Below are 26682 nucleotides of genomic sequence, written 5' to 3'. Positions count from 1 at the left end.
AGACTAAGACACTGGCAGAGCCAGAATAAAAAACTAGAGCTGACTTCAAAGCCTATGCCTTTTAAATTTCACACGACACAGAACCACATTTTTAAGGACAGGTGTACAAATGTAGAGTATTTGCAAAACAAAGTTATAAACATCAATTAAAATATATTTTGACAGAAAACAGTAATCTACTTTTAGAGGCAAAAGTTTTGAACAATGATGTTATGTATTGTTTTATTCTTGCCAGATCCCCTAAACAAGAAATGTTAATATTAATTAACACTCTTGACCAGTGTGTTCCAGAAGTCTAATAATCTTATTTCTGTCTCTTAAAAGATTGAGAGGAAAAAAATAAACATTATTGAATAAAGGTGACAGTAATCCCTGTAAATACCATTAAAGTAAAACAGTTTGAAGAAATAAAAAACTGACAGCAAAGCCCTATTTCTTATCTTAAAACCTGTTTTCCATGCTCAGAAAACTAGCTGCCAACACATAAGGAACTGTCTGGCAATTCTATGACTAAGCACATCTGCTCAGGGCCATTTCTCACATGGGATTGTTTCCAAGACACACTATGAATCAAAACTAGTGATCCATGAATTCCAGATTTCCATAGCATTTTTATAATAGAAGACATAATATTATTCAAATTGGAACATGAAACATCTGAGAAAAATCTGTTGTCTCAGCTAAAATAAAACTATTACCTGGCAAAAGTATATGCCTCTTAAAAAATAAGACAGTATATGAAAATTATGAGCACATATATTTTTAAAGAAAAACGTATGCAGTTGTAAAAAAGATTAATAATGAACACAATATACACAAACTGTGATTTATATAATTTACTTTTTCAGATTTAATATGATAGAGCAATATTAAGAATTGCATTCCTATCCCATCAGCTCTGATGTTCTTCAATAAAACCACTTATATATAAGTAATTTTGCTATCATATTTTAAAGATGCCCTGGAATTTATTCCATATTTAAATACAGAGAGAGCACTAAACATAAAAAATACTTAAGCCTAGAGGCACCCCCAGTCAAACTTTGAGATTATTTGTAATAAAAACAGGTTTAAAAGTCAATATAGCTTAAAGGCTGAATCTATAACGAGAAACACTAAAAATCTTTTTAATTCATTGTGTAAAACTTCTATTAATTATATTAAAATAATTTTTTCAGGTGTGTTGTTTTGGATTTCAAACTTCTAAGTGGTCACACATTTCTGTATAGCTGAAGGAGATAAAATATAATTTTTAAAAATAATGACAGTTCAAGAAAACAACTGTGCCCTGAAAGGTCAAAAAGCAAAGGACACAAACAGAAAATCCACATCAATAAATTAGCCTTGTCTCTCCAATAAAGTGAAATTTAATTATTTAATTAACTGACTAAACCACTCAAAAAACTGTTTTTTGAGCACCTGCCATATGTCTAGTGCTGTGCTAGATGATGGCAAGATAAAAAAAAAAATCACCAAATCATAATACATACCTTCCAGAAGCTTAAAAACTAGTGTAGAGAGATGGATTTGTAAACATTTAATAATGTGTTGAAAATGCTGGGACAGCGAAAGATATCAGACCTAACCAACAGCCTCTTGCTTTTAACCTCCAAACTCTCCTTGTCCATTCCTGGGCATAGGCCAAACTAGCCTTGAGAAGAAATTCAGTTTATAGTTTAAATAACAGCCATTCCCAAAAGTTAGACTGTTCCTGTCAAATGAATAAAAGGTCACCAGCCACCAAATTAGGATGAGAGGGACTGGGATTCTAAATATTACCAGCCATTATTCTGGAGGTCCTAAGATTTGCAACTTCCCTAACTACTCTTAAAGGTAACATCATTATTGTGAACCTAAGATCTGCCTTTTGAGATGTCTTTTCAGGTTTTTGCATTTCTGACAACTGGATGGCCCTACCTGGACCCGCAAACCAGGTCTGTGGCCCCCACCTACGAACTGACTCAGCATGAGGACAGCTTCGAGTCCCTATGATTTCATCCTCAAGCCAACCAATCAGCACTCCTGACTCACTGGCTCCCTACCTGCCAAATTATCCTCAAAAACTCTGATCCCTGAGTTTTTGGGGAGGCTGATTTGAGTAACAATAAAATTCTGGTCTCCTGCAAAAAAAAAAAAAAAAAAAAAAAAAAAAAAGAAAGAAAAAAATGCTGTTACAAATGTATGTGCAGTCTACAGTTGAGGCACAAAGGAAGGAAGCATGTCTGGTACTACAGAAGACTTTATGTCAAGGTGAATAATTTGCATTATATCCTATAGGTTTTTAGTAGCCACTGAAGGGAAGTGACATGATTAGATATATTTTAGAAAGATCCCTTTGATAACAATATGAACAAGGAAGATGGGGGCAATAAGCTAATTTGGAGGTTACTTCTACAGCTCAGATGAGGAAGTGATGAAGAAGTGAAAGATCAGAGAGACATTAAAAGCTAAATTAGAACTCACATCTTGTAATTGCTAATCTAGTGAGCTTCTAAGCCAGGCTCTCAGACAGTATTCACAGCAGTAGGGAAGTCAAGTAAGGAGAGTTGATTGGAATAAAAAAAATATGATGAGTAGATACTTTGAATTTTGACATCTGCCTGGAAGATTCATTTGGTGTGAACATTAGGGCCTAAAGATTATAAATTGAGGTTAGAGATTGATAAAACTAGTTGCAGTTTTCCAAAGCCTAAAACATCTTAAGTGTTTAATTGTCCATGAGCAACTTTGCCATAATATTTACTGACAGTATTCCATAGCTTAACATTAAGCAGTTCAGAGTTGTATACATAAAACTATACTTGCTTTTCCTGCCACAGATTTGAAGGAACATAAGGATAAACAGATGCTTCTTTTAGGGAAGACGGTGTTGCTTTCAAGTATGACAGATTCTGAATGATGGGCATATTGACATTACCAGAATTTAGGTTTTGAGATGCTCTATATAACCATGCCAAGAGTAACTAAATTAGAAACTCCTTAAGCACTAGAGTTGTTTAACTTTGTACTTATACTGAAACATATTAGTTTCACTTGTTGTCTGATAGTGTGGTCCAAAAAAGTTAAAATCATGTGAATTTATAATTAAAGCTTTAATCATATTTTATTTTGAGAGTTTTAGTTTTTTCTTTTTTGTTTTTTGAGATGGAGCCTCACTCTGTCACCAGGCGAGTGGTGACAGTCTCGGCTCACTGCCACCTCTGCCTCCGGTTGAAGTGATTCTTCCGCCTCAGGCTCTTGAGTAGCTGAGAATACAAGCACACTACCACGCCCAACTAATTGTTGTATTTTTAGTGGAGATGGGGTTTCATCATGTTGGCCAAGATGGTCTCTATGTCTTGACCATGTGATTGGCCTGCCTTGGGCTCCCAAAGTGCTGGGATTTTGGGAGTCACTGCGCCCGGCCTATTTTGTTTCTAGAGATACCTTTCCATAGCAGATACAACTCTTCAGCCTGTTATTCTTAAGAACCTTCATTTACCCGATCCCCCTGACCCCTCCAGTTATGTATAAAAGTAGTAATATTGCTGTTTCTCACAGAACTTTTGTTACTTCCTTTTTGCCTTAGATTATGTTTCTCATAAAATTTATAATTTTTTAAACCTAGCTAAAACTTGCCTTCTCTGGGAAGACTTCTCTCATTCATTCTACCAGATTTTTACTCTTTTATCCTTGTGAACCTATTCAGTATTTATTCATTTAAAAAAAGAATTATATTGTTGTTCCAGAGGTGCGTTTTTGTCCTATATATTTATTTATAATATATATCCAACTGAGTTATGATAATTATTTTCCAACTCTCATGTGCTCAGATTTTATGCCTGCCTTGTAAAGTCTTCAAAGGGAAGGATTGTCATTTATCTTTTTGGGAATAACCAATGTTATCTTTGTAAAAGGATATGCTAAAAGACTGAAGCTTTTGCTAAAACTAAAATAAAGCATTTGCACAGGGGTCCTTATTAACTTCTCATCAGAGTGGCATCATCAGAATATTTGTTAAAAGTAATGTTAGCCAGCTGGCTGCAGCAGCTCAGGCCTGTAAACCTAGCACTTTGGGAGGCTGAGGTGGGTGGATCACCTGAGTTCAGGAGTTCAAGACCAGGCTGGCCAACATGGTGAAACCCCGTCTCTATTAAAAATACAAAAACTAGCCGGGCATGGTGGGGGGTGCCTGTAATCCCAGCTACTCAGGAGACTGAGACAGGAAAATTGCTTGAAACCAGGAGGCAGAGGTTGCAGTGAGCCTAGACTGTGCCACTGTACTCTACCCTGGACAACAGAACAAGGGTCTATCTCAAAAAATAAATAACAATAATAATAATAACTTAGCCACTAAGGACTTGTCTCTTTAACAGACATAGATACTATCTTCATATAAGGAGCTTGAAATTTGTCAAATTTTATTTTATATTCACTGAGAACTTAAAAATGTACATCTGTGCTCTGAGGGTAGAAGCAGTCTTTATAGTAAGTTTATGTATAATGTGATAGCCTCAAAGTTGTTTTGATTTGACCCATTTCATCTCATGCACACTTTTGTAGCTTCGACAGTTTCTATGGGAATGAGATCTCATTAAACTTTTCTAGCTCAGAGTTCTCCTGGTTATCTCTACCCACATGGCTCAGAGACACCTGAAATGCAACAGGCTCCAAACTGAGCTTATCATTATCTCTCAAATCTCTTCTCCATATTTGTGAATTGTACCATCCAATTCCTGATTCAGAAAACTAGGAGACACCATAAAACCCTTTCCTTCCCAACTCTACTCATCATATTTTTTTTTTTTATCCAATCAAGTCTCCTACTTGACTTCCCTACTGCTGTGAATACTGTCTGAGAGCCTGGCTTAGAAGCTCACTAGATTAGCAATTATAAGATGTGAGTTCTAATTTGGCTTTTCCATGAATTTGTTGTGCAACTCTGGACAAGACAAATAGTTCCTAAGGCTTGGTTCACTTTGAGTTTTTCTATAAAATTAGAAAGTTAAACTAGATGAACATTAAGATACCCTCTAGCAATAAAATTTCATAATTCTTCCCCTGTCCTTTAGCCCAATATTATGAAGTTCTGCCCATTTTTCCTACATAGATTTTTATATGCATTTTTATTCTCTATTTCCATTACTATAATGTAATTACAGGTCTTTATGAACCAATTTCCTTACTTATCCTTCCAGGATCTCTGCCTTTTAATTTATCCTAAATAAGCCAAAATTTTATATTCTTTTTTCCTTCCACTCTTTTCTTAACCTTGAATGCAAAGTTGCATTTTTACACTATTCATTCCATGACCTATTATCATTATTAGCTGTAAAAGATGTTCTCATTTGCTTATTTTTGTTTTCTTGCTCATTCCCAATCCCTTTATCATTCCCATCCATTTCATAAGTTCACATTAAAAGGTGACATATCCTCGGATATACATCTTTACTGGTAAAACATATATTGTTATTACATCCATGTGTTTTATGCTATAGATCCATATATTTTACTTTTTAAATAGAAACATTGTTTCTAGTTCTACCCCTGTTGCCGTAACTACATCAACTACATTTTTATCTGTAAATATGTGTCTCTACATGATGCAAGTATTCCACAGGATGTAATTACCACATTTTACTGTTCATTCCCCTTAGTGACAGATACCTAGGTTGGCTTCAATTATCTACTTCCACAAATAGCCTCATTCCACAGAGCCAATCATTAACTTGAAGTAAGGGTCTATCATTTCTGGGAATGGTACTTTATTATCTTATGATATGCACACACATACACTACATATATGTGTGATATATATAAAATTTTTACTACATACTGATTATAAGTATATATATGGATATAGCCATATACATATATTGATGATCAACACACACTACTGTTGAAAATATTTCAACTGTATCAAACTGTGATGTTTTAGCCTTCTTATTATACTTCGCATTTTTACATTGCTGAGTGTGAGGTAGTATCGCATTGTTTTTACTTGCATTTTTCTGATTGCTGTAAGTTTTGAAATACTTATTCCTATCCTTTGCCTAATTTTCTATGAGTTAATTATTTTTATTGATACTTAATCAGTTAATGTGTCCTCAACATTAATCTGTTGTCAGTTACAATACATGCATTGTAAATGTCTTCTCATAGAATATGAGCTGTCTTTTCATTTGACTTACATTGTTCTTGTAACAGAAACCTAACATTTTAACATATTCAAGTAAAGAAATCTTTTCTTTTTGGCTTGTATTTAAATCTTTTATATGCTTGACTAGTTTTAATTTTTGTGGAGATAGGGTTTCTCCATGTTGGTCAGGGTGGTCTTGAACTCCTGACCTCAGGTGATCTGCCCGCCTCAGCTTCCCAAAGTGCTGGGATTACAGGAATAAGCCACTGCACCCAGCCTAAATCTTGATTAAGAAATATTTCCTACACTGATGAGTGTATGAAAGACATTTTTTCATTACCTACAAACTGTCCCCAATCCCAGGCAGGGCAGATGGCAGAGAATTTGTGCACTAGAGGGAGGGAGAGTAAAGTAAGTGCTGAAATTTGCGTTAGAACTCAGTGCTGCCCCGTCACAGTGGAACACAAACAACATAGGCTAGAATTCCACCAGCACCCATGAAGGGAACATTTGGACCAGCCCTAAGCCAGAGGGAAATTCACTGTCCCAGTGGGTGAAAACCAAGTCTCTGCTGGCTTCACACCACCGACTAAAGTAGCATGGGCCTGGAATAAATTTGAGTGGCACTCAGGTCACAAGGACTGCAGTATTAAGGCAAGCCCTGGTGCTGCACTGATCTCAGAGGCAGTGCACTTGGGGTGTAACCCAGTGTGACCAGCAGTGGCAGCCAAGGGATTTCCTGTGTCACCACTTCCCAAATTCCAGGCAGTACTTCTCCAAGGGAGACTCACTCTGCTTGGGGAAAGGAGAAGAAAGAGCATAGAGGACTGTGCCTTGCAACTTGAGTACTAGCTCAGCCACAATAAAATAAAGTCCCAGATTCTAGATTTTTGCCCCTTGACTGGTTTCTAGACTCACCCTATGCCAGAAGAGAATCTACTCCTCTGATGGGATGGGCCGCATCCTGGCAGAATTCACCCCCTGCTAACTGAAGTGGTCCTGGGCCTTGAATAAACATCAGGCAATAGCGGCTGCTGGCCTTGGTTTAGCCCCAGCACTGTAATGGTCTGCAAGGATTCAGGTGTAACTCTGTGGGGGTTGTGCTAGCTGTAGTAGCCACGAGAGTGCCCAGATCACCTCTCCCCAGCTCCAGACAGCACAGTGCACAGACAGACTCCTTCTGATTGGGGAAGGAGAGTAAAAGACTTTTCCTGCTTACCCAGGGAATTATCTCTCATCTTACCCAAGTCTAGCAAGGTTGTATATGCAGGAGACTGTAAGAGCTGCAGCATTCCTAGGCATAGGGCACCATCTAGTTCTGAAATGGCTGCAATAATTGCAGGCTTGGGCCACAACACTCCATCTCTTTTGGATTCGTGGAAAGCCCTCTCAAGACGGAAGGAGACAAACAAGCCAAGACTGCAAAAATTGTAAAAAATACCTAACTCTTCATTGCTTAGGTATCAGTGAACATCCACAAGCATGAATAACAACCAGAAAAACATGACCTTACCAGATGAACTAAATAAGGCACCAGTGTAACCAATCCTGGAGTGACAGACATATGTGATCTTTCACACAAGGAATTCAAAGTATTAATAGCTATTTTGGGGACGCTCGACAAGCTTCAAGGTAAGAGAAGGAATTCAGAATCTCATTAGAAATTTGATAGAGATTGAAATAATTTTTCAGAAGTCGTGTAGAAATTCTGGAGATGAAAAATTCAGTTGAAAAACTGAGAAATGCATCAGTCTCTCAAAAGCAGAACTGATCAATCAGAACAATCAATGAGATTGAAGACAGCCTATATGAAAATACACAGAGGAGAAAAAATAAAAAAGAATGAAACACCCCTACAAGATCTTTAAAACAGGCTTCAAGGGGCAAATCTAGGTTATTGGTCTTAAAGAGGATGTACTAAGAGAGATGGGGGTAGAAAGTTTATTCAAAGAAATAATAAGAGAACTTTCCAAACCTACAGAAAGATATGAATATCCAGGTACGAGAAAGTCAAAGAACACCAAGCAGATTCAAACCAAATAAGACTACTTCAGTACATATAATAATCAAAATCTCAAAGATCAAGTATAAAGGATCTTAAAAGCAGCAAAAAAAGAGAAGCAAATAATATATAAAAGCAAAATTGTATTTCAAACATAAAGGAGAAATAAAAACTTTGACAGAAAAAAAAAAAAAAAAAGCCAAGGAATTTTGTCAACACCAGCCCTGTCTTACAAGACATGCTAAAGGGAGTTCTTCAATCCAAAAGAAAAGGATGTTAATTAGCAATAAGAAATCATCTGAAGATATAAAACTCACTGGCAGTAGTAAGTATTCTAACTCCGGTTAGACTCCTTTAATTGTAATTGTGGTGTATCAACCACTAATATCTTTAGTCAGAAGACTAGAAGACAGATCTACCAAAAATAATAAATACTACAACTTTTTAAGAGATAAACAACATAAAATATATGTAAACAGAGACGACAAGTCAAAAAGCAAGGGGGCGGATGAAGTTAAAGTGTAAAGTTTTAAATTCTCTCTTTATTTTTTTCTTTATAATCAGAGTTAAGTTGTCATCAGTTTAAAACAATTGGTTATAGTACTTGCAAGCCTTATGGTAACCGTAAAACAAAAACCTATAATAGATATAAAAAACCTGAAAAGCCAAGAAATTAAAATAAACTACAAGAGAAAGTCACTTTTACACAAAGGAAGACAGAAAGGATAAAACTCTAAAGAAAACCTGACTATAGAAGAAACATATCTCAACACAGTAAAAGCCATATATGACAAACCCACAGCCAGTATCAAACTGAATGGGAAAAAACTGAAAGTCTTTCTGCTAAGTTCTTGAATAAGACAAGGATATTCACTTTCACCACTATTATTCAACACAGTATGGGGAGTCCTAGCTAAAACAGAAAAGACAAAGAAATAAAAGGCACCCAAATTGGAAAGGAAGAAGTCAAATTATCCTTGTTTGCAGATGACATGATCTTATATTTAGAGAAACCTAAAGATTCTACCAAAAAAACTCTTAAGATTGGATAAATTCAGTAAAGTTGTCACAAGATCGACATACAAAAATCAGTATTATTTCTACATGCCAACTGAACAATGTGAAAAAAAAAAAAAACCCAAGAAAGTAAAAGAACTCTAAAACTACGAAATTTTGATGAAAGAAATTTTGAAGGTAACAAAAAACAATGGAAAGATAGTCTATGTTCATTAATCAGAAGGATCAATATTGTTAAAATATCCAAACGACCCAAAGCAATCTAATCTAGAGATTAAATGCAATAAAAATTCCTATGATATTCTTTATAGAAATTGAAAAAAATCCTAAAATTTAAAGGGAACCAAAAAATACACAGAATAGCCAAAACAATCCTGAACAAAAAGAACAAAGCTAGAGGCATCACATTAATTGACTTCAAATTACACTACAAAGTTATAGTAACCAAAACAGAATGGTACTGGCATAAAAACAGACACATAGAGGAATGGAACAGAAGAGAGAACCCAGAAATAAATTAATGCATTTACAATCAACACATTTTCAACACCTATCTTTCACCATATACCAAAATCAAATCAAAATGTATCAAAGACTTAAATCTAAGACCTGAAGTTATGAAACTACTAGAGAAAGACATCAGGGAAACACTCCAAGACATTCGTCTGGATAAAGATTTCTTGAGGAGGACTTCAAAAGTACAGACAACCAAAGCAAAAATGTACAGAAGGGATCATATCAAGCTAAAAAGCTTCTAGACAGCAAGGAAACAATCAGTAAATGAAAAAACCATAGAATAGAAGAAAATAATTTGTAAACCACCCACTGGACAAGGGATTAATAACCAGAACTGAAATACATAAGGGGCTAAAACAACTCAAGAGGAAGAAAAAGAACAATTGGCAAAATATCTGAATAGTCATTTATCAAAGGAAGACATACAAATGGCCAATATGTATATGAAAAATGCTCAAATGATTTGTGGGTTCCCCATTCATGGATTCAACCAAGTGCAGATTGAAAATGTTTTTTAAAACAATAAAAAATAATACAAAATTTAAAACAATATAGTATACAATCTATTTACATAGCATTTACATTGTACAAGTTATCAGATGACTTAAAGTTTATGGGGAGATATGCATAGGTTATATACAAATATTATGCCATTTTAAAGGACTTGAACATCTGTATATTTAGAGGCCTGACTGTATAGTACATCATAATAATCTTGATTTCAGTTTCTTCCTATCCTACAGATCATACACACAAAAAGATATTGACAGAAGCTTAACAAAGGAAGGGGAAAAAAACATCCATGGAGACAATTACAGCATCACCAGCTTCCTTGATGAAAAATAATTGACAATGAAATAATTAAACCCATTTTGAAAATACCTAAGTTTTTTTCGGAGTTGTTCGATTATCACACTTTGTTCAGTTACTGTTTTCAGAAACTGTTGGTTAGTCTGCCACAAGAAAAAAAAAAGAATCAATATTAGAATATTTAATAACTGTATCCTTAAAGATGACACACCAGACATATAAGTAGAAAAAATTTAGTAAGATTTATGATAATGATTAGATTTTTTGAATTTAAATGTAACTTAGCCCTCTTTCCTTGTCTTTACTACTTCATTAGAGATCTGCTTTACTTCAGACTACCTACACCTGTATTCCTGTCTTATGGCTTTCTTTGGCCATCTGAATCTCTTTTGCTCATCTATCCACCTGTCCATAAAGCTATACGTGTTATAGAACTAATGTTCCACCCTGTTCTGAGCAGCCTGATATAAATGAAGGAAATTGGTATATAAAAAACCAAACTCCCTTCTCGCATGGGTGAGATAACTCTGAGGCTTGTTCTGCACTGTCTTTCAGAATTCATTAAGTTTTAGTTACTCACAGTGTTAACTTGCTTAATTTTAAAAAGCCCTTTACTGGCTGTTTTCTCTTCTCTTTGGTACCGCTTCCCATCTTCTTACTGGTGCTACTTGGTATTACCTACTAAATAAATGATATGTTTTGGAACTTTTTCCTGAAGGTCAGTTTCTGGAGAAATCCATAGTAAGATATAAAGTGGTCTTCTAAATGTAAAACAACTTTTCCTAAGGGAATTGATTTTCTTCCATAACTGCTGTTTTTATCCCTTTGCTTTATATATTATAGTTGCTTCTGATTGATATTAATAGTTTTGATTTAATCCTGTCCCAACATAGCATGCTTACATTTCTCCAACTAAAGTCCCTGAGGTAGCTTTCACCGTGCTCCTCTCATGATCTATCTGAACTCACTGACTTCCTACTTTTAACATACTATTTTCCTCTGCTCGGGATGTCCTCATTCTGTCTACATTCATTCCTTAATAGCATGTGTGGTTTACTCACTCTGAGGCAGAATTAACGGTTTCCTTTTCGCATTCTGATAAAACTTAATACATACCTTTACAGTGCTTTTTTTATATTAAAATATTATATTTAAAGTTTATGTTTTCCTGATTAAAATATGAGCCTTTTAAAAGGATCAGCTTTTCCCAGAACTCCCAGTGCCTGGCACATGACTGAGTACATCACAGGCGCAACTAGTGTTTTATTATATATACTGTCCTGGCACTTGCATAATTAACGTTTGTGTTTTTGACCATTTGGGAACACCGCAAAGAAAAATTACATAGAGCAATTAACAGAAGTATAAGCTAAAATTCTGCATTTTAAGAATCTAGTGCTGGAAACCAAGGTGCTTAAGTTGCTAGCAAGCCTAGTAGGAGCTCTACAACTGCATCTAAATATGGCATTCTTGTTCTATATTTATGATTGCAAAGAAAATTATATACTATATTAATATTTTAGAATTAGGAGACTTAAGAAGGTGTAAGAAAGCAACCTTTTCAACCATCATCTGTTTAGCACCTTATTCACTGATTATTTCATATGTCAGCCTGTTTCAACAAGGAAACAGAGATTTTATGGATGATGTATGTTTGCAACTTAGAGAACATATACTTTCATGCAAGATGGTATGCAATTAACATTTCTGAGTAAATTATAGAGATGAGCAAATCTTAAAAAATTAACATTTTAGTAAAGCAAATCTATAGAAAATGTGAAATCACAATATATCTACAGGCATGATAAATAAAAACACATACTTATATGTACCATTCATGTCAGAGCATTATATCGGTTGCATATTACTAATCTGCACTGGTAAAGAAAGATATTTATTTATTTATTTTTGAGATGCGGTCTTGCTCTGTCGTTCAGGCTGGAGTGCAGTGGCGTGATCTCAGCTCACTGCAACCTCTGCCTCCTGGGTTCAAGCAATTCTCCTGCCTCAGCCTCCTGAGTAGCTAGGATTACAAGCACCCGCCACCACGCCCAGCTAAGTTTTGTATTTTTAGTAGAGACGGGGTTTCACTATCTTGGCCAGGCTGGTCTTGAGCTCCTGATCTTGTGATCCACCCACCTCAGCCTCCCAAAGTGCTGGGATTATGGTGTGAGCCACCGCACCCAGCTGAAAGATATTTATTTTGATCAATTTGTAGTAAGAATACTTACACGAGTTATACATTTAAAAAAATGTTTAAGTGTACAATATGTTATTGTTGACTACAGGCACAATGTTGTACAGATCTCTAGAGGTTCTTCATCTTGTTTGACTGAAACTTCATGTGTGTTGATTATTAAGTCCATTTCTTCTCCCCTTAGGCCCTGGTAGTCACCATTCCAATCTCTGTTTCTATAAATCTGACTACTATAGATACTTTGTGTAAGTAAAATCATACAGTGTTTGTCTTTCTGTGACTAGCTTATTTCACTTAATGCTCTCAAGTTTATTCATGTTGCTACATATTGCATAATTTCTTTCTTTTTAAAGGCTGACTAGCATTCCACTGTATGTTTATACATTTTAATCCATTCCTCTTTGATGGCCATTTAGGTTGTTTTCATATTTTGACTAATGTGAATATGTTGCAATAAGCACAGGAGTGCTAATATCTCTTCAAGATCCTAATTTCAATACTTTTGGATAAACACATTCAGAAGTGCGATTTCTGGATCATATGGTAGTTCTATTTTTATGTTTTTGAGGAAACTGTATACTGTGTTCCATGGCAGATGCACCATTTTGCAATCCCACCAAAAATGTTCAAGGGTTCCAATTTCTCCACATCCTCATCAACACAATGAGGTGACTGATACCTCATTGTAGTTTTAGTATTTATATTTCTCTAATGTTTAGTGACATTGAGCATTGGGCACTTCTTTACATACCTGTTGCCTTGAAAAAATATCTAAGTACTTCGCTCATTTAAAAATCAAGTTATTATGGTTTTTTTTTTTTTGGTGTGTGTGTTTTGTTTTTTTACTATTGAGTTACAGAAATTTCTTAAATACTTCAGAGATTATTCCCTTATTGGATATATGATCTGTAAATATTTTGTCCCATTCCATAGGTTCCCTTTTTACTCTGTTGATTTCTTTTGGTGTGCAAAAACTTTTTACTTTTTGGTTTGATGTTGTCCCACTTACCTACTTTTGTTCCTACTGTCTGTACTTTTGGTGTCATATCCATGAAATCACTGCCAAGACTGACGCCATGGAATTTATCCCCTAGGCTTTCTTCCAGGAACTTTCTAGGTAAGAGGTGTTAGGTTTAAGTCTTTAATCCATTTTGGGTTGATTTTTTGTGTATTATGTAAGATAAGAGTCCAAAACCATTTTTTGAATATGAATACCTAGATTTCCTAACACCATTTTAAATTCAGTTATTGTGTTCTTTAGGTCCATAATTTGTACGGTATTTAACATTTTTCTCACTTGCAATTGTTACTTTGTTCACGTATTGTTCTTTTAACTGTGGTGAGCATCTTCATGAGAATTATTTTTAAATCCCTATCAGGTAAATCGTAACTCATTTCTATTAGGATTGGTTTCTGAAGATTTATGTTGTTCCGTTATACGGAACTTCTTTAGCTGGTTCTTCATTTTTCCTTGACTTTGTGCTCATGTCTGTGCATTAGAGAAAGTGGGCACCTCTACCAGTCTTTGTGGATTAGCCTCATACAAGAGAAGACTCCCATCAATCAGCTGGCCATAGATTTAGCCGGCCTCTACCAACTCCTTCTCTCCCCAGGGAGATGCTGGCAGCTGTGGCTTTGTCTGTTTGCTCTGTGATGAGCTGAGGGTAGGGAACTATAGCATGTATCAGTCCAATCTGCTATCTCTGTTCTTCCCTAGGAGGCTAGCCCATGCTGGACCTATTAGAGCTTCAAAACTTGTGAGACAAATGCTATTTCTCTGGGCTGCCCTAGAGAAGCTGCAGTGCTGGATCAACATTTTCCCTCCCTAGGGGGAGGCTGAGAACTGAATTTTCATCTGCTTCTTCTATGCTGAGAAGGGCACAGGATCAATTCCGTCTATCAGTCCAAATCAACGTCTCCATTCTCCCTTGGTTGGCCAGACTACGCTAGATCTGTGAGCTCCAAGACTGGCAAGATAGAGGCCAGTGTTCTGGGGACCTCAAAAAAGTTGGGGTGATGAATGCACATACCTAATTCCCTTTTTCCCATGGGTGAAGCTGGGAGCTAAGGGGTCTCTTTTTGATCACATGGCACTGCACTGGGGACAGCGTGTCTAGCAAGAGAGGGTCTCAAATCTCCCTGATAGCTTTGGTGAGCCTGGTTTTCCAATCCCCTAGGATGTGAGAACATTTCAATTAGTTTCTGATTTGTCACAAAGGGAACTGTTGCTGACTTCGTGTATTTATGGGGAGAAGGAGTGTCCAGGGTGTCCAACTCTCTCATGTTAGTCAAATTACATTGAAAGATATTTTATTTACTCACTGCATACTCACCAATTTACTACATCTATAAGGATCTATTCATTTAATGAGTTTATTCATGTAATCAGAAATTTTGTTGAAAACTGCTTGATTTTTAAAGGGTACTCTTGCTTCAAGTTTGATCTTGACTCAAACTTACCCCTGTAACTATGCTCTGAATGCTCTTTGAGATGTACAAGATCTTATCACTTTGCTTATTTACTTTACATTTGTCAGTCTTGTTTGCTATTCATTAAATACATTAAGAGAAACTTAAATTTTAAAATTTATTTCAACCATTTACTTTTATCTTAATAGTCTATATAGTCTTTTATATATTTTTATAAAACTCTCTTTTATCCATCATGCCATTTCTTTATCAGTTTTCTTGGATCCAGTTTATTCTTAGCTTTGACTTGAAACCACGAATGCTTCTGCCTTAGAAATTTTTAACATATTCTCTTGGAATACACAAACATCCTTTCCCCATGACTTTCATCAAAATCATTTTGGTTGTCTATAATAAAATAGGTACTCTGTGGTATGATATATTAAAGGATGATATAATTCCAATTCTAGGAGGCATACTGAAGAAGTACTGAATAATTATGATCCTAGGTTAAAGCATGAATTCCATGTAGAAATATATTAAATTAAAAAATGCCTTTCTTAATTACAGAAATCAGTAACCATTCTGTTCTGGAGTGCTAATATCTTAAAACTCCAAGAAATATAACATATTATCAGAAACTGTAAGTGATTAGACATTTCAACTGTTAACAGAATAGGTACAGATTGGTTTAGTAATTTTTTAAATTGGTTAAAAAAGAAAAATTTTTAAAGTAGAATAAAACTGGATACTTACTTTTGGTGGCACAACTCCATTGTTATACAAAGACATTTTTATTAGGTACTAACAAGAATTAGCAGAGTAACTAAGCAAAAATGAAGAAGGGAAAGAGAGAGGAATTACCTGGAGGGTCATATCATAATTCTATTACTCAACAATGAGGTAAAAATAACATTCCAAGAAGGTAACAAAACAAAACAAAACAAAAAAACAAAAGTGAGACAATAAGAAGGTAAAGAGCAGAATCGGGAAGGCTAATTCTATTTATTTTAGGAAAAACTTATAGGGTAATTTAGGAGTACCACATCAACACATGGTTCTTAGTTTCCTAAAATTTTTTAGGAAATGGGCTATTAATTCATTAAACAATTATACTATTCTTATTAAATATCTGACAGTGCGTCATACGAAATAAGAAATATTAAGCATGTGCTCTACACTTGAAAAGCTCACCTTCTAGATTAGTCTAAGGAGATCTTACTAAGAACTGTAAGAGGATTTCCAGATTAAGACATATTTGAGAGAGGTGTTAGATCTCCAAAAGGTACTGTAAACTGTGTCATGCTGTCAAATGAGAAAGAAGAAGAAAAAGAGAATACTGCCTATATAATTTCATGCAAAATGCTTTCTTGTTGATTTACATTAACATAAATAAATATGATGATTTATAGGGACAATTTCTGGTTTATATAAGCAAGTACACTTACCACTTCCATGTTTTCATTAGTAACATGAAGTCGCTTGGTCAGCTGTTGAAAATCGAATAGCTGATCCTACAGTGGGAGAAGATAGGGGAGTATAAAAATAGCATTTTGTTGTTTGTAACCCATATTTAAAATTAAACTAAAATCAAGTCTAAAATCATTATGCCTAAGTTCAGATAAAATTAGTAATGTTTCTTCTTACTGCTATTGTGTGAATTAGTAGTTGAAAAAGTAAGAAATTTTAAAAATGATTAAAGAATTAAAGTAACAATGTTGAAACTAATGTAGCTGTTTATGTCAAATAATTGTTTCTAGAAATCGATTATTAAATATTGTTTTAAAACTCAAAGAAATATATCATAAACAATTATAAGTGATTAGAAATTCCATATTCTAGAGAAACCTTGTCCAATGTTGGAAGGTCACCTTCAAAGCTACTCAAAACCTATAATACAAACCATGGCACAGGAGTTACGACCCATCCTTTTAAAAAAAATTCTCATGCCCCACATTTAAAAAATTGTTTGATTAGTTGTTATGATTCTATTAAACATTATTGGTAGAGATGACACGAAGTTGGGAGAGACTGTAAATATACTGAATGACAGAATTAAATAGATAACCAGGGAAAAAAGAATGAAGTGTTATTTATAAAGTCTTGTGTAAGGATCCACCAAACTATATTGCCATTGTAAAAGAATGATATTATTTAGGTGAAAACAAAACAAAAACCCAACCTTGTAGGCTTAGCTAATTGACCTAAATGAGGAAAGAGCACTCTAAGAGCTTTAATATGAAAAATGATTTTTAAATCTCAGAGGTAAAAGTCAAACAAATCAGACTGATTACATGTGGACTTTTTTTCAAGCCAGAGCACATATAGAAAAATCATTTTGTAAACTGTAAAACATTATGTAAGCATTTTTGGAATTTCTTTAGGTAGAAATTTCCAATTATAATTATGATAATAGGAATATTCATAAACCAGAATTTGAAAAGTCTGTAAACAAGAGTTGAAGAGAGGTATGATAACAAACTTATTTAAAGAGCTACCTCTGAAAATACATAGAAAAGAGGTCAAAATTAGAATTCCTCTATAGTGCTCAATGCACCTAGCAATAAAAGAACCAACAGAAGAATAAAAGAGGTAGATTTCCCAATGGAATGGATGGTCTTGTGAGATAATGAGCTCTTGTCAAAAGCTAAAGCTAGATGTGTACTTTGAAAGAGTGTAGAATGATTCTTGCTTTGGACAGAAAAAAATCTTTAATAACCATTAAGATTCCTTCCTATTGTAAAATTCTATTTTGATTCATTTATGGTAGACAAAGTTGATACCTAATTTAGTAATAGATCACGTTTAAGGGTATTAACATTTTGATTTTACATAGTGTTCTCACTGTATTTGAGTAGGTTTCTTCACTGGCCATAAACTAATGAACAGTTTAGTTTAGTTTAGTTTTGTTTTAAAAGCCAGGTAGAAATCAAGCAAATAAAAACTCTGAAGTCTATTTATACAAAATAATGTTATAGATGTTCTTTAGCACTCAATTCAGCTTTCATTGCTGACAACATTATAGAACCAAATGTACACTGTCCTATTCTCTAATTATCTTACCTGTTCAAGAGTGTAACCATCAAAGATCTATATATTATTAACATAAATAATAAAGTGATTTGAAATTCCAGAGGGTAGAGTCTTAGGTGCTACCTTCTAAAACAGTTTCTTCAGAGTGTAATTTCTTGTTGATATACAAGAAAACAATGAAATCCAAGATTACCTTTTGTTTTTGACTTTCGAATACATGTATTTGGGCCTCAGTCATATGTTCCTGGTAAAGCTTGTGTAGTCTGTCCAACTCCTGAGAAACAATTTGCCAGAGTTCCACAGCCTGAGTTTTTTCCTATTAAAAAATTTGATAACTCATTAAATTATCAGCAGGCTATTTATTGTATAGTACAAATGGATCATTTTCTTTTATAGAATATGTCTTATAAAGTCATAAAATAAAAATAGAACTGTGTAAAGATGGTACTATAGTTGTAATATTTTTGACATGAAGTTTTATTATTAATAATTTAGAGAATAAACCTGAAGACATAAAGTTACTTATTTTCAAATTGTGTTTTTACTCAGATTTAGCTAAAATTAAAATCCTTAACAGAGATACAACTTTAAACTATGTTCTTTGTTCCACAAAAGTGTAACTTCTAGAAACTGATGAAGAAGAAGATTGCCCTCTGGTAACGTACAATATTTTTTTCCTGATTGTAAAAGTAACAGATTTTCATTGTGGAAAATTAGGAAAATACAGAGAAAAACAGGAGAAAATCAGAATCACCTATAATATTACTATCTGATAATAAATATTGCTAACTTCTAGATACAATCATCTTCTTAAATATTGATGCATTTATATTTATAAATGTGATTCTGGGGGAGAATTTTAAAATTCTTTTAACAAAATTAGGGACCATATACTGTGCTGTGTGTACTACGCTATTTTTACTTGCCATTTTATAATGAGAATTTTCTCTGGTCTTTAACTATTGTTTGCATATAGTATTATCAAAGTGTGGTACAGGAACTCTTAGACTTTGAGAGGTCTTTGAAGTCAAAATTATCTTCAGAATAATATGTTAACATTTTTTGCCTTTTTCACTCTCATCCTCTCACAAATGTACAGTGGAGTTTTCTAAAGTGATGTCATCCTTGTTCTGTGGGCTAATGGATGGCATGTTTATGCTCTCACTTTTTTTTTTAAGTCTCAGTTTTAATTTGTAATACAATAAATACTGATAGATATGTAACCCACAACAACATAAGGCTCCTTGGAGTCTACTGAGGTATACCATGCATTCAGAAAATGAACAAATCGTACATTTTTCTAAAGGAAGTGCACTCAGGTAACCAGCACCTAACTCAAAAGAGAACATTATTACCATCACCTAGAAGCCAGATAGATGCTCCTCTTGTGACCTCTTCCAATTACTACACTCTTCACCCTAAATAACATTTCCTTGTGTTCCTAAAACCATAGATAAGTTTTGTCTAAAACTTAGAAAAAAAACTGTAGGCAAATTAAAAATTTTACAAGTGGTTTTAAAATTTGTAGATAAACACAGAACCTGGAGTCAAAGATATGGGTGTGAGCTCTAATTCCTGGCTAAATAGTCCTGGATAATTCACTTCATTTTCGTAAGACTCAAATGTTCTTTTCAGTAGAATGGTCATAAAAATGCCTCCTACCTCAAAATGACCTACTGTTTCCCCAGACCTGTCTGATGAGAAAAATCATCTACACTAGCAGTTACACAACCCAGATTCTCCTAGAGCAGTGCTTCTCAAAGGACCAACATCATAAGCAATACCTCAGAACTGTTAGAGATGGAAATTATTGAGCTCTATCCCAGACTTAATTGAATAAGAAACTGGGGTGGAGGTGGGGGGAAAGAGCAGAAATCCATGTTTCAACAAGTCCTCAAGTGAGTATGTTGTACAATATATAACTTTTTTCAACTTACTATTTTGACAAACTACAATTTAAATGATTCCATATTTAAGATTTTTAAACTATCTCAAATTTTTCATTATAATAATTATAATAAACATTTATTCAAAAAGATTTTTACATTCAGTTCTTTAGAACACATTCATAAAAATCTATGTGGTGTCATCATCTTATTACTGGATCAAATAATGTACACATTTCTAAGGCTCTTCTTGCCAAACTGACTTTTAGAAAGATTTTTACAAATCATTCTGCAACAGAACAAAATATTTTAAACTAGAAATATTAAGCTAGGTATTTAGTATTGTGCTATTGCTACTGGCCCCTAAAGCAAGATATTTATACTACCCAGAACCTTTTGCACATAATTCTAATTCTTATTTGTCAGTCTTCCTGTTCTGTAATGCTGATAATGATAAGGATAAACAGGCAAATTTATTAACTTAATATGTGATAGACATATAAGCCTAAATTAATTTCTATTTACTCCTATGCAATCAATTATAAATCTTTCCTAGTCTAGAACAAACAGCATGCTTTCTTCACCATTTCTTTCCTTCATCACATTTAAAAATTCTTTCCATATATACATTTAAAAAAATTAGTGTTATATACATGGTCCTTATCAAGCTAAATATAGCCTTTATGATTTACCTAAAGTATCATTTTCATAATTAAATAAATTTAAAACCAAATTTTCAAGAAATAAAACTGAATTTTCAGATAATTATCAAATCAAAATTGTAATTTAGAATTTATAGCCCCTATTTATAAATGAGAAAACTGAGGTGCAAAAGATTTTTCTACGATCACACAGCTGGAAAGTAGAAAAATGGGAATTTAAACCCATACAAGATAGAAAACATTTGGGATATAACATTATAAATTAAAATAAAATTCCCTTATGTGTAAAATTCATAAAAAATTACAGTTGAAAAACAGGATATATTTAACATAGCTTCTCAAAGATTCTAATTACTATGAGAGGAAAAGGAGAAAAATTCTAGAAGTATAAAATATATTACTATTTATATAATCTTTGAAAATAGAAAACAATACCAGAAAAAAAGAACAAAAAATACAAATTTAGAGAAATAACTGATTTTTTCCCTTTAAAAATTTAAACTGACATTAAAATATTCTCTATATAAGGAACTTAAACAAATTTAAAAGAAAAAAACAAACTCATCAAACAGTAGGCAAAAGATATGAATAGACACTTCTCAAAAGAAGTTATTTATGCAGCCAATAAACATATGAAAAAAAGCTGATCATCACTGATCATTAAAGAAATGCAAATCAAAACCACAATGAGATACCATCTCACACCAGTTAGAATGGCGATCATTAAGAAGTCAGGAGACAACAGATGCTGGGGAGGATGTGGAGAAATAGGAACGGTTTTACATTGCTAGTGGGAGTGCATATTAGTTCAACCACTGTGGAAGACAGTGATTCCTCAAGGATCTGGAACCAGAAATACCATTTGACCCAGCAATCCCATTACTGGGTATATACCCAAAGAATTATAAGTCATTTTACTATAAAACACATGCACACATATGTTTATTGCAGCACTAATCACAATAGCAAAGACTTGGAACCAACCCAAATGCCCATCAAGAATAGATTGGATAAGAAAATGTGGCACATACACACCATGGAATACTATGCAGCCATAAAACAGGATAAATTCATGTCCTTTGCAGGGGACATCGATGAAGCTGGAAACCATCATTTTCAGCAAGCTAATACAGGAACAGAAAACCAAGCACTGCATGCTCTTGCTGGTAAGTGGGAGTTCAACAATGAGCATACATGTACACAGGAAGGGGAACATCATATACTAGGGCCTGTCAGGGGGTTGGAGGTCTAGGGGAGAGAGAGGATTAAGAAAAATACCTAATGTAGATGATGGGTTGATGGGTGCAGCAAACCACCATGGCCCATGTACACCTATGTAATAAACCTGCATGTTCTGCACATGTATCCTAGAACTTAAAATATAATTTAAAAAAGGAAAAGAAAAAGAAAAAAAAATCCTATAAGAAAAAAAATCATGTCAAAAGCTTTATGATTTAATTAAACACATTTGTAACAAGCAGTGAGGGTATTTGGCAAGTACATTTATAACAGTGAGAGTGTTTATTAAAAGTTTTGCTATCTGTAACATTCTTGTAAACTGTAGAAAATCATCATGTTACAATTTGGTTATTCTGATATTCATAAATAATAATTAACATGAATTTTTAAAAGGTATATGAATTCAAAATATAATTTTTAAAAATACGTGTCACTTTCCCTACACATCTCTGATCCAAAGAAAAAAAACAGAGACCAAAAAAAAAATACATGTCACTCACTTCATTGGCTAGTTGCAATTGTTCTTGAAGGTTTCTGACTGTTTCATCATCTGCATATATATCAGTTCCTATCTCTGTGCCTGGGGGAAAGGCCTCCAATTGTTTTTTAACAGCATCTTTTAATTCACTGTGCAGCCTTTGAAAGAAACAGTTAATATGATAGTGTCAATTCATTTTAGTAATTACTGTGTTGAGGTCAATTAAATAAACATTAGGGTCAAAAATAATTCTTCACATGAAACCATTTTTAAGTAGACTTAGAATAAAAAAATCTGAAGTGTTTAATTACCATTAAATATTGTGCTATAGGAATAAAAAGATTATATCACAATTTCAAATATATTAAAGTGATCACAATTAATTCAAGCATGATTCAGTTTGTCCTAGAGAGAGTTAAATTTTTCAAAAGAGCAAAATTCAGGTATTATCCCTCATTAAATGATAAAACAAACCATTCAGAAAAATTCTAAAATATCTAAAGTTTCATCCAGTCAATTAAATGAAAATTGTATATTAAATCTTAAAAGAATTATTTGCTATTTTCTTCAGTGAATTTCACAAAACTCACTGGACTTCTTACTCATTTCAGTTAACAAACAAAGAGAATAAAATGGTTGCTGGTTATAAAATCAAGACATCAGAAGCTTTATTTTTCAGCACATCCTTATATAAGCTCAACAATAATACTGAAAACTTTAAATTCAACTTTAATCTTAACATTAAGGTAAATTACAGATATTTCATGCTTTAAAACAACAACAACAACAAAAAAGAGAAAGGATAACTTAAAAGGGTGACGGTTTAAAGTAATACTGGAGAGAAAAAATTTATATTATCAGAAAACATTCTTATTCATGTAATTATAAACAGAAAATATTTATAGTAAATACATTTCAAAGTTAAAATTACAAAATAAACTACATCCATCTACCTAAAACATTGAGGTGAATGATCTACTAATATTACAAATCTCCTTTGAAACTAGAAAACTTAAATCTCAATGTCAGAACATATTTATTGAAAACAAAGTACACCAAATGCAATGAAACTAAGGAGATAAACATTTTAGAAACAAAAATGTAATTACTCTCTAAAGAAAGAACAGAGCTTGCAAATTATTCTCTAATTACAAAAACTTACAAGTACTGGTTAACACAAAAGTTTTTATTTTTAAATATCTAACAGTGTTTTAAAAAACACTTATTTTTCCTGTATAAAATATTTACCTAATAGAGAAAATGATCAATATAGAAATATAACACATTTTAAAGAAGATTCCCCAAGTCCTAGAGAAAAAAGTCATTATTAATTTTAAAATATATTTTCTTTTAAAAAAAATTCTGTAATATATTCACTATCAGTTTTTACTTTCCATTAAAAATAGACTAATGACATATTGTATTGCTAATACTATAATCTGTCTTTTAACTGTTATTGAGATATACGCATTCTCTAATATTCCAAAAAAATTCTGTAAATATTTTAATGACATAATATTCTATCATTTTCATCCTATAGTTATCTGCATCATAATATATCAATTATCCTAATCCTTTATATTGATTGTAAAATGAAAATATGGTAAAATTAATATTCAGTACACTGTACTTTATCAGAAACAGTGAGATGTGTCTTATTTGTTAAAAACGTAGTTATAACCAGCAATATAATTATAACCAACAGTAAGACAGTTAACTGTCTTAACAAAATTTTTAAAGGTCATAGAAATATAATAATTGTACCCTATTGATTACTAAGATAATTTCGCACAGTTTCTGCTTTCAAGGTCATTTTTATCATCTTGCACTTCACGCAAAGGAAGGACTATCTATACATAGTTTAATTTTGTTTGCTTCAGTATCTGGAATACTTGGGGAATAGTTGTGTAATCTTGCTGTTTGTAATGCTTGCTGTCTCACTGAGTGTGCTCTGATCCTGAGGTATTACATAATTTTGGGTTTAGTTTGGTGTCCTTTTTCTAATCTCTTCAGCAAATTCTAAGACATCAATATTTTTTGACTTTCTTTTTTAATACATACACTTAAGATTACAGCTTTCTCTGTAAGAATCACCTTAGTGGCAACGTCAAAGTTTTTATGTTATTTTCTTTATTAATCAGTTGAAAAAATATATATATATATATATATATATATATATATATATATATATATATTTTTTTTTTTTTTTTTTTTGAGACGGAGTTTCGCTCTTGTTACCCAGGCTGGAGTGCAATGGCGCGATCTCGGCTCACCGCAACCTCCGCCTCCTGGGTTCAGGCAATTCTCCTGCCTCAGCCTCCTGAGTAGCTGGGATTACAGGCACGTGCCACCATGCCCAGCTAATTTTTTGTATTTTGAGTAGAGACGGGGTTTCACCATGTTGACCGGGATGGTCTCGATCTCTCGACCTCGTGATCCACCCGCCTCGGCCTCCCAAAGTGCTGGGATTACAGGCTTGAGCCAGAAAATATTTTCTAATTTTCACTGTGAGTTATTTGACCTTTAAGTAACATTTAGAGGCATATTGCTTAACTTATAAAGAGCTGGAGATATTCTAGTTACCTTTTTGTTACTGATTTCTAGCACAATTTTTTTTGAGTTGATCAATTTCAGAAATTTATCATTATGTACTTAATGTATATTCTGAAGGTATTCGGTATTAGTATTCTATAGATGTCCCTTAATTTCTTACTTACATTATTAAAATATTACATCTTAACTTACTGCTTTTTTTTTTTCAGATTGCTATTTTACTTGCTGAGAGCAACCTGTTCAAATTTCCTGTTATAATGGTGCGTTTGTCTGTCCTGCCATTCGGTGCTGTCACATTTTATATTCCGAGTCTTTGTTATTGAGTGCTTACCAATTTAAAACTGTCATTATCTCTGGGGCAAATGTAATTTTTATCATTATGAAAACTGCCTTTTAATCTGTAATCATCTTTTTCACATTAAATTCTAGTATGTCTGATATTATCAGCATGTTTTTAGTTAGCAATTCATGGTATACATATTTTCTATCCTTTTATTTTCACCCATTCTGTACTCTTGTTTTAGGAATCTCTTTGATTAAAAGCATGTAATTATGGGTTCATTTAGTCAATCTCTGGTAAATCACTGTTTTATAATTATAGCACATAGTACAGTAAAAATGTAATTACTGAGGTACCTGGGTTTATATCTATTACCTTAGTATGTATTTTCTATTTGTCTTGCCTTTAAAAAAAAAGCAAAAAACATTTCTCTCTCGTTTCTTATTCTCTTTGCTTATTAACTGGAATTAGTTACATTTTATTATTCCACTTTCCCACTCCATTAGCTTGGAAGTGACAGAATCTTTTAGTTTACTGTAGTGCTTAGCCCAGACATCGTAACATGCATCTTTGAGAATTGCCACCCTCTTCCATAAATTAGTATCCTATTTCTAGATAATGTCAGAACCTGAAAATATTTCAACTCCATTTACACTCTTCCTAAATGTATGGTATTGCTGGCTCATATTTCAAGTCTTCTTAAACATTTTAAAGCCATTATTATTGTTTTTAAAAGTTTATATTCATTAGATTTTCCCCCATATTTACCCTTTCCATATTTCTAAACTTTATTCTAGAATTATTTTTCCTTCTTTTTCGGGATTTGGATTAATTTTGCCAATGTTGATTTTCTCAGTTTCTTTTCATCTGAAAATGTACTTATTTAACCCTCCCTCTTGAAGAACATTTCGCTGAGCACACATTTCTTAGTCGACAGTTTTTGTTTCTTTTCAGCACTTTGAAGATATTCCATGTCTCTAGATTTCTATTACATCTGTAGAAAAGTCAGTTATCTTATTGCTAATCCTTTGAGAATAATCTCTGTTTTGAGACTTTTTCTTTGATTTTCTAGATTTTTTTGCATTATCATGTTTATGATGTATGGTGTTTCTTTAATCCACAGATCTTTTGCTAGTTTTGAAAATTTTCAGCCATTGTCTCTTCAAATGTTATTTGTCTTTCCTGTTCTCTCCAAGATTCCAATTACATGAATTTTAGTTCTTTTCACTATTACATTCTGTTCCATATTTTCTTTTAAAAATTTTGAGTTTATTTATTTTTTTACATAACTTTTAAGTCCAGGGCTACATGTATAGGTTTGTTATATAGGTAAACTTGTGTCACTGGGGTTTGTTGTACAGATTACTTCAGAACCCAGGTATCAAGCCTCATACCCATTAGTTATTTTTCCAGATCTTCACCCTCCTCCCAACCTCCACTCTCTGATAGGCCCTAGTGTGTGTAGTTTCCCTGTAAGTGTCC

At 33.3% G+C, this 26682-nt stretch overlaps 1 protein-coding gene across 5 annotated transcripts in view; it reads right to left on the bottom strand.

Annotated features, from left to right (window-relative positions):
• Positions 1-26682, bottom strand: part of SCLT1 (sodium channel and clathrin linker 1) — a 213080-nt gene that overhangs the window by 111436 nt on the left and 74962 nt on the right. For all 5 annotated transcript variants that reach the window (XM_074396909.1, XM_074396912.1, XM_074396910.1 and 2 more), the window contains exons 6-9: positions 22390-22525; positions 18296-18418; positions 16518-16583; positions 10536-10606 (exon numbers count right to left, since the gene is read on the bottom strand). In XM_074396909.1, the coding sequence (XP_074253010.1) occupies positions 10536-10606; positions 16518-16583; positions 18296-18418; positions 22390-22525 (396 nt within the window). The remainder of the gene's footprint in view (positions 1-10535; positions 10607-16517; positions 16584-18295; positions 18419-22389; positions 22526-26682) is intronic.

Source organism: Saimiri boliviensis, chromosome 3 (assembly GCF_048565385.1).
Source record: "Saimiri boliviensis isolate mSaiBol1 chromosome 3, mSaiBol1.pri, whole genome shotgun sequence".
NCBI lineage: Eukaryota > Metazoa > Chordata > Mammalia > Primates > Cebidae > Saimiri > Saimiri boliviensis.
Note: the sequence above shows the minus strand (reverse complement) of the source record. Positions and strands in the feature narration are given on the sequence as shown.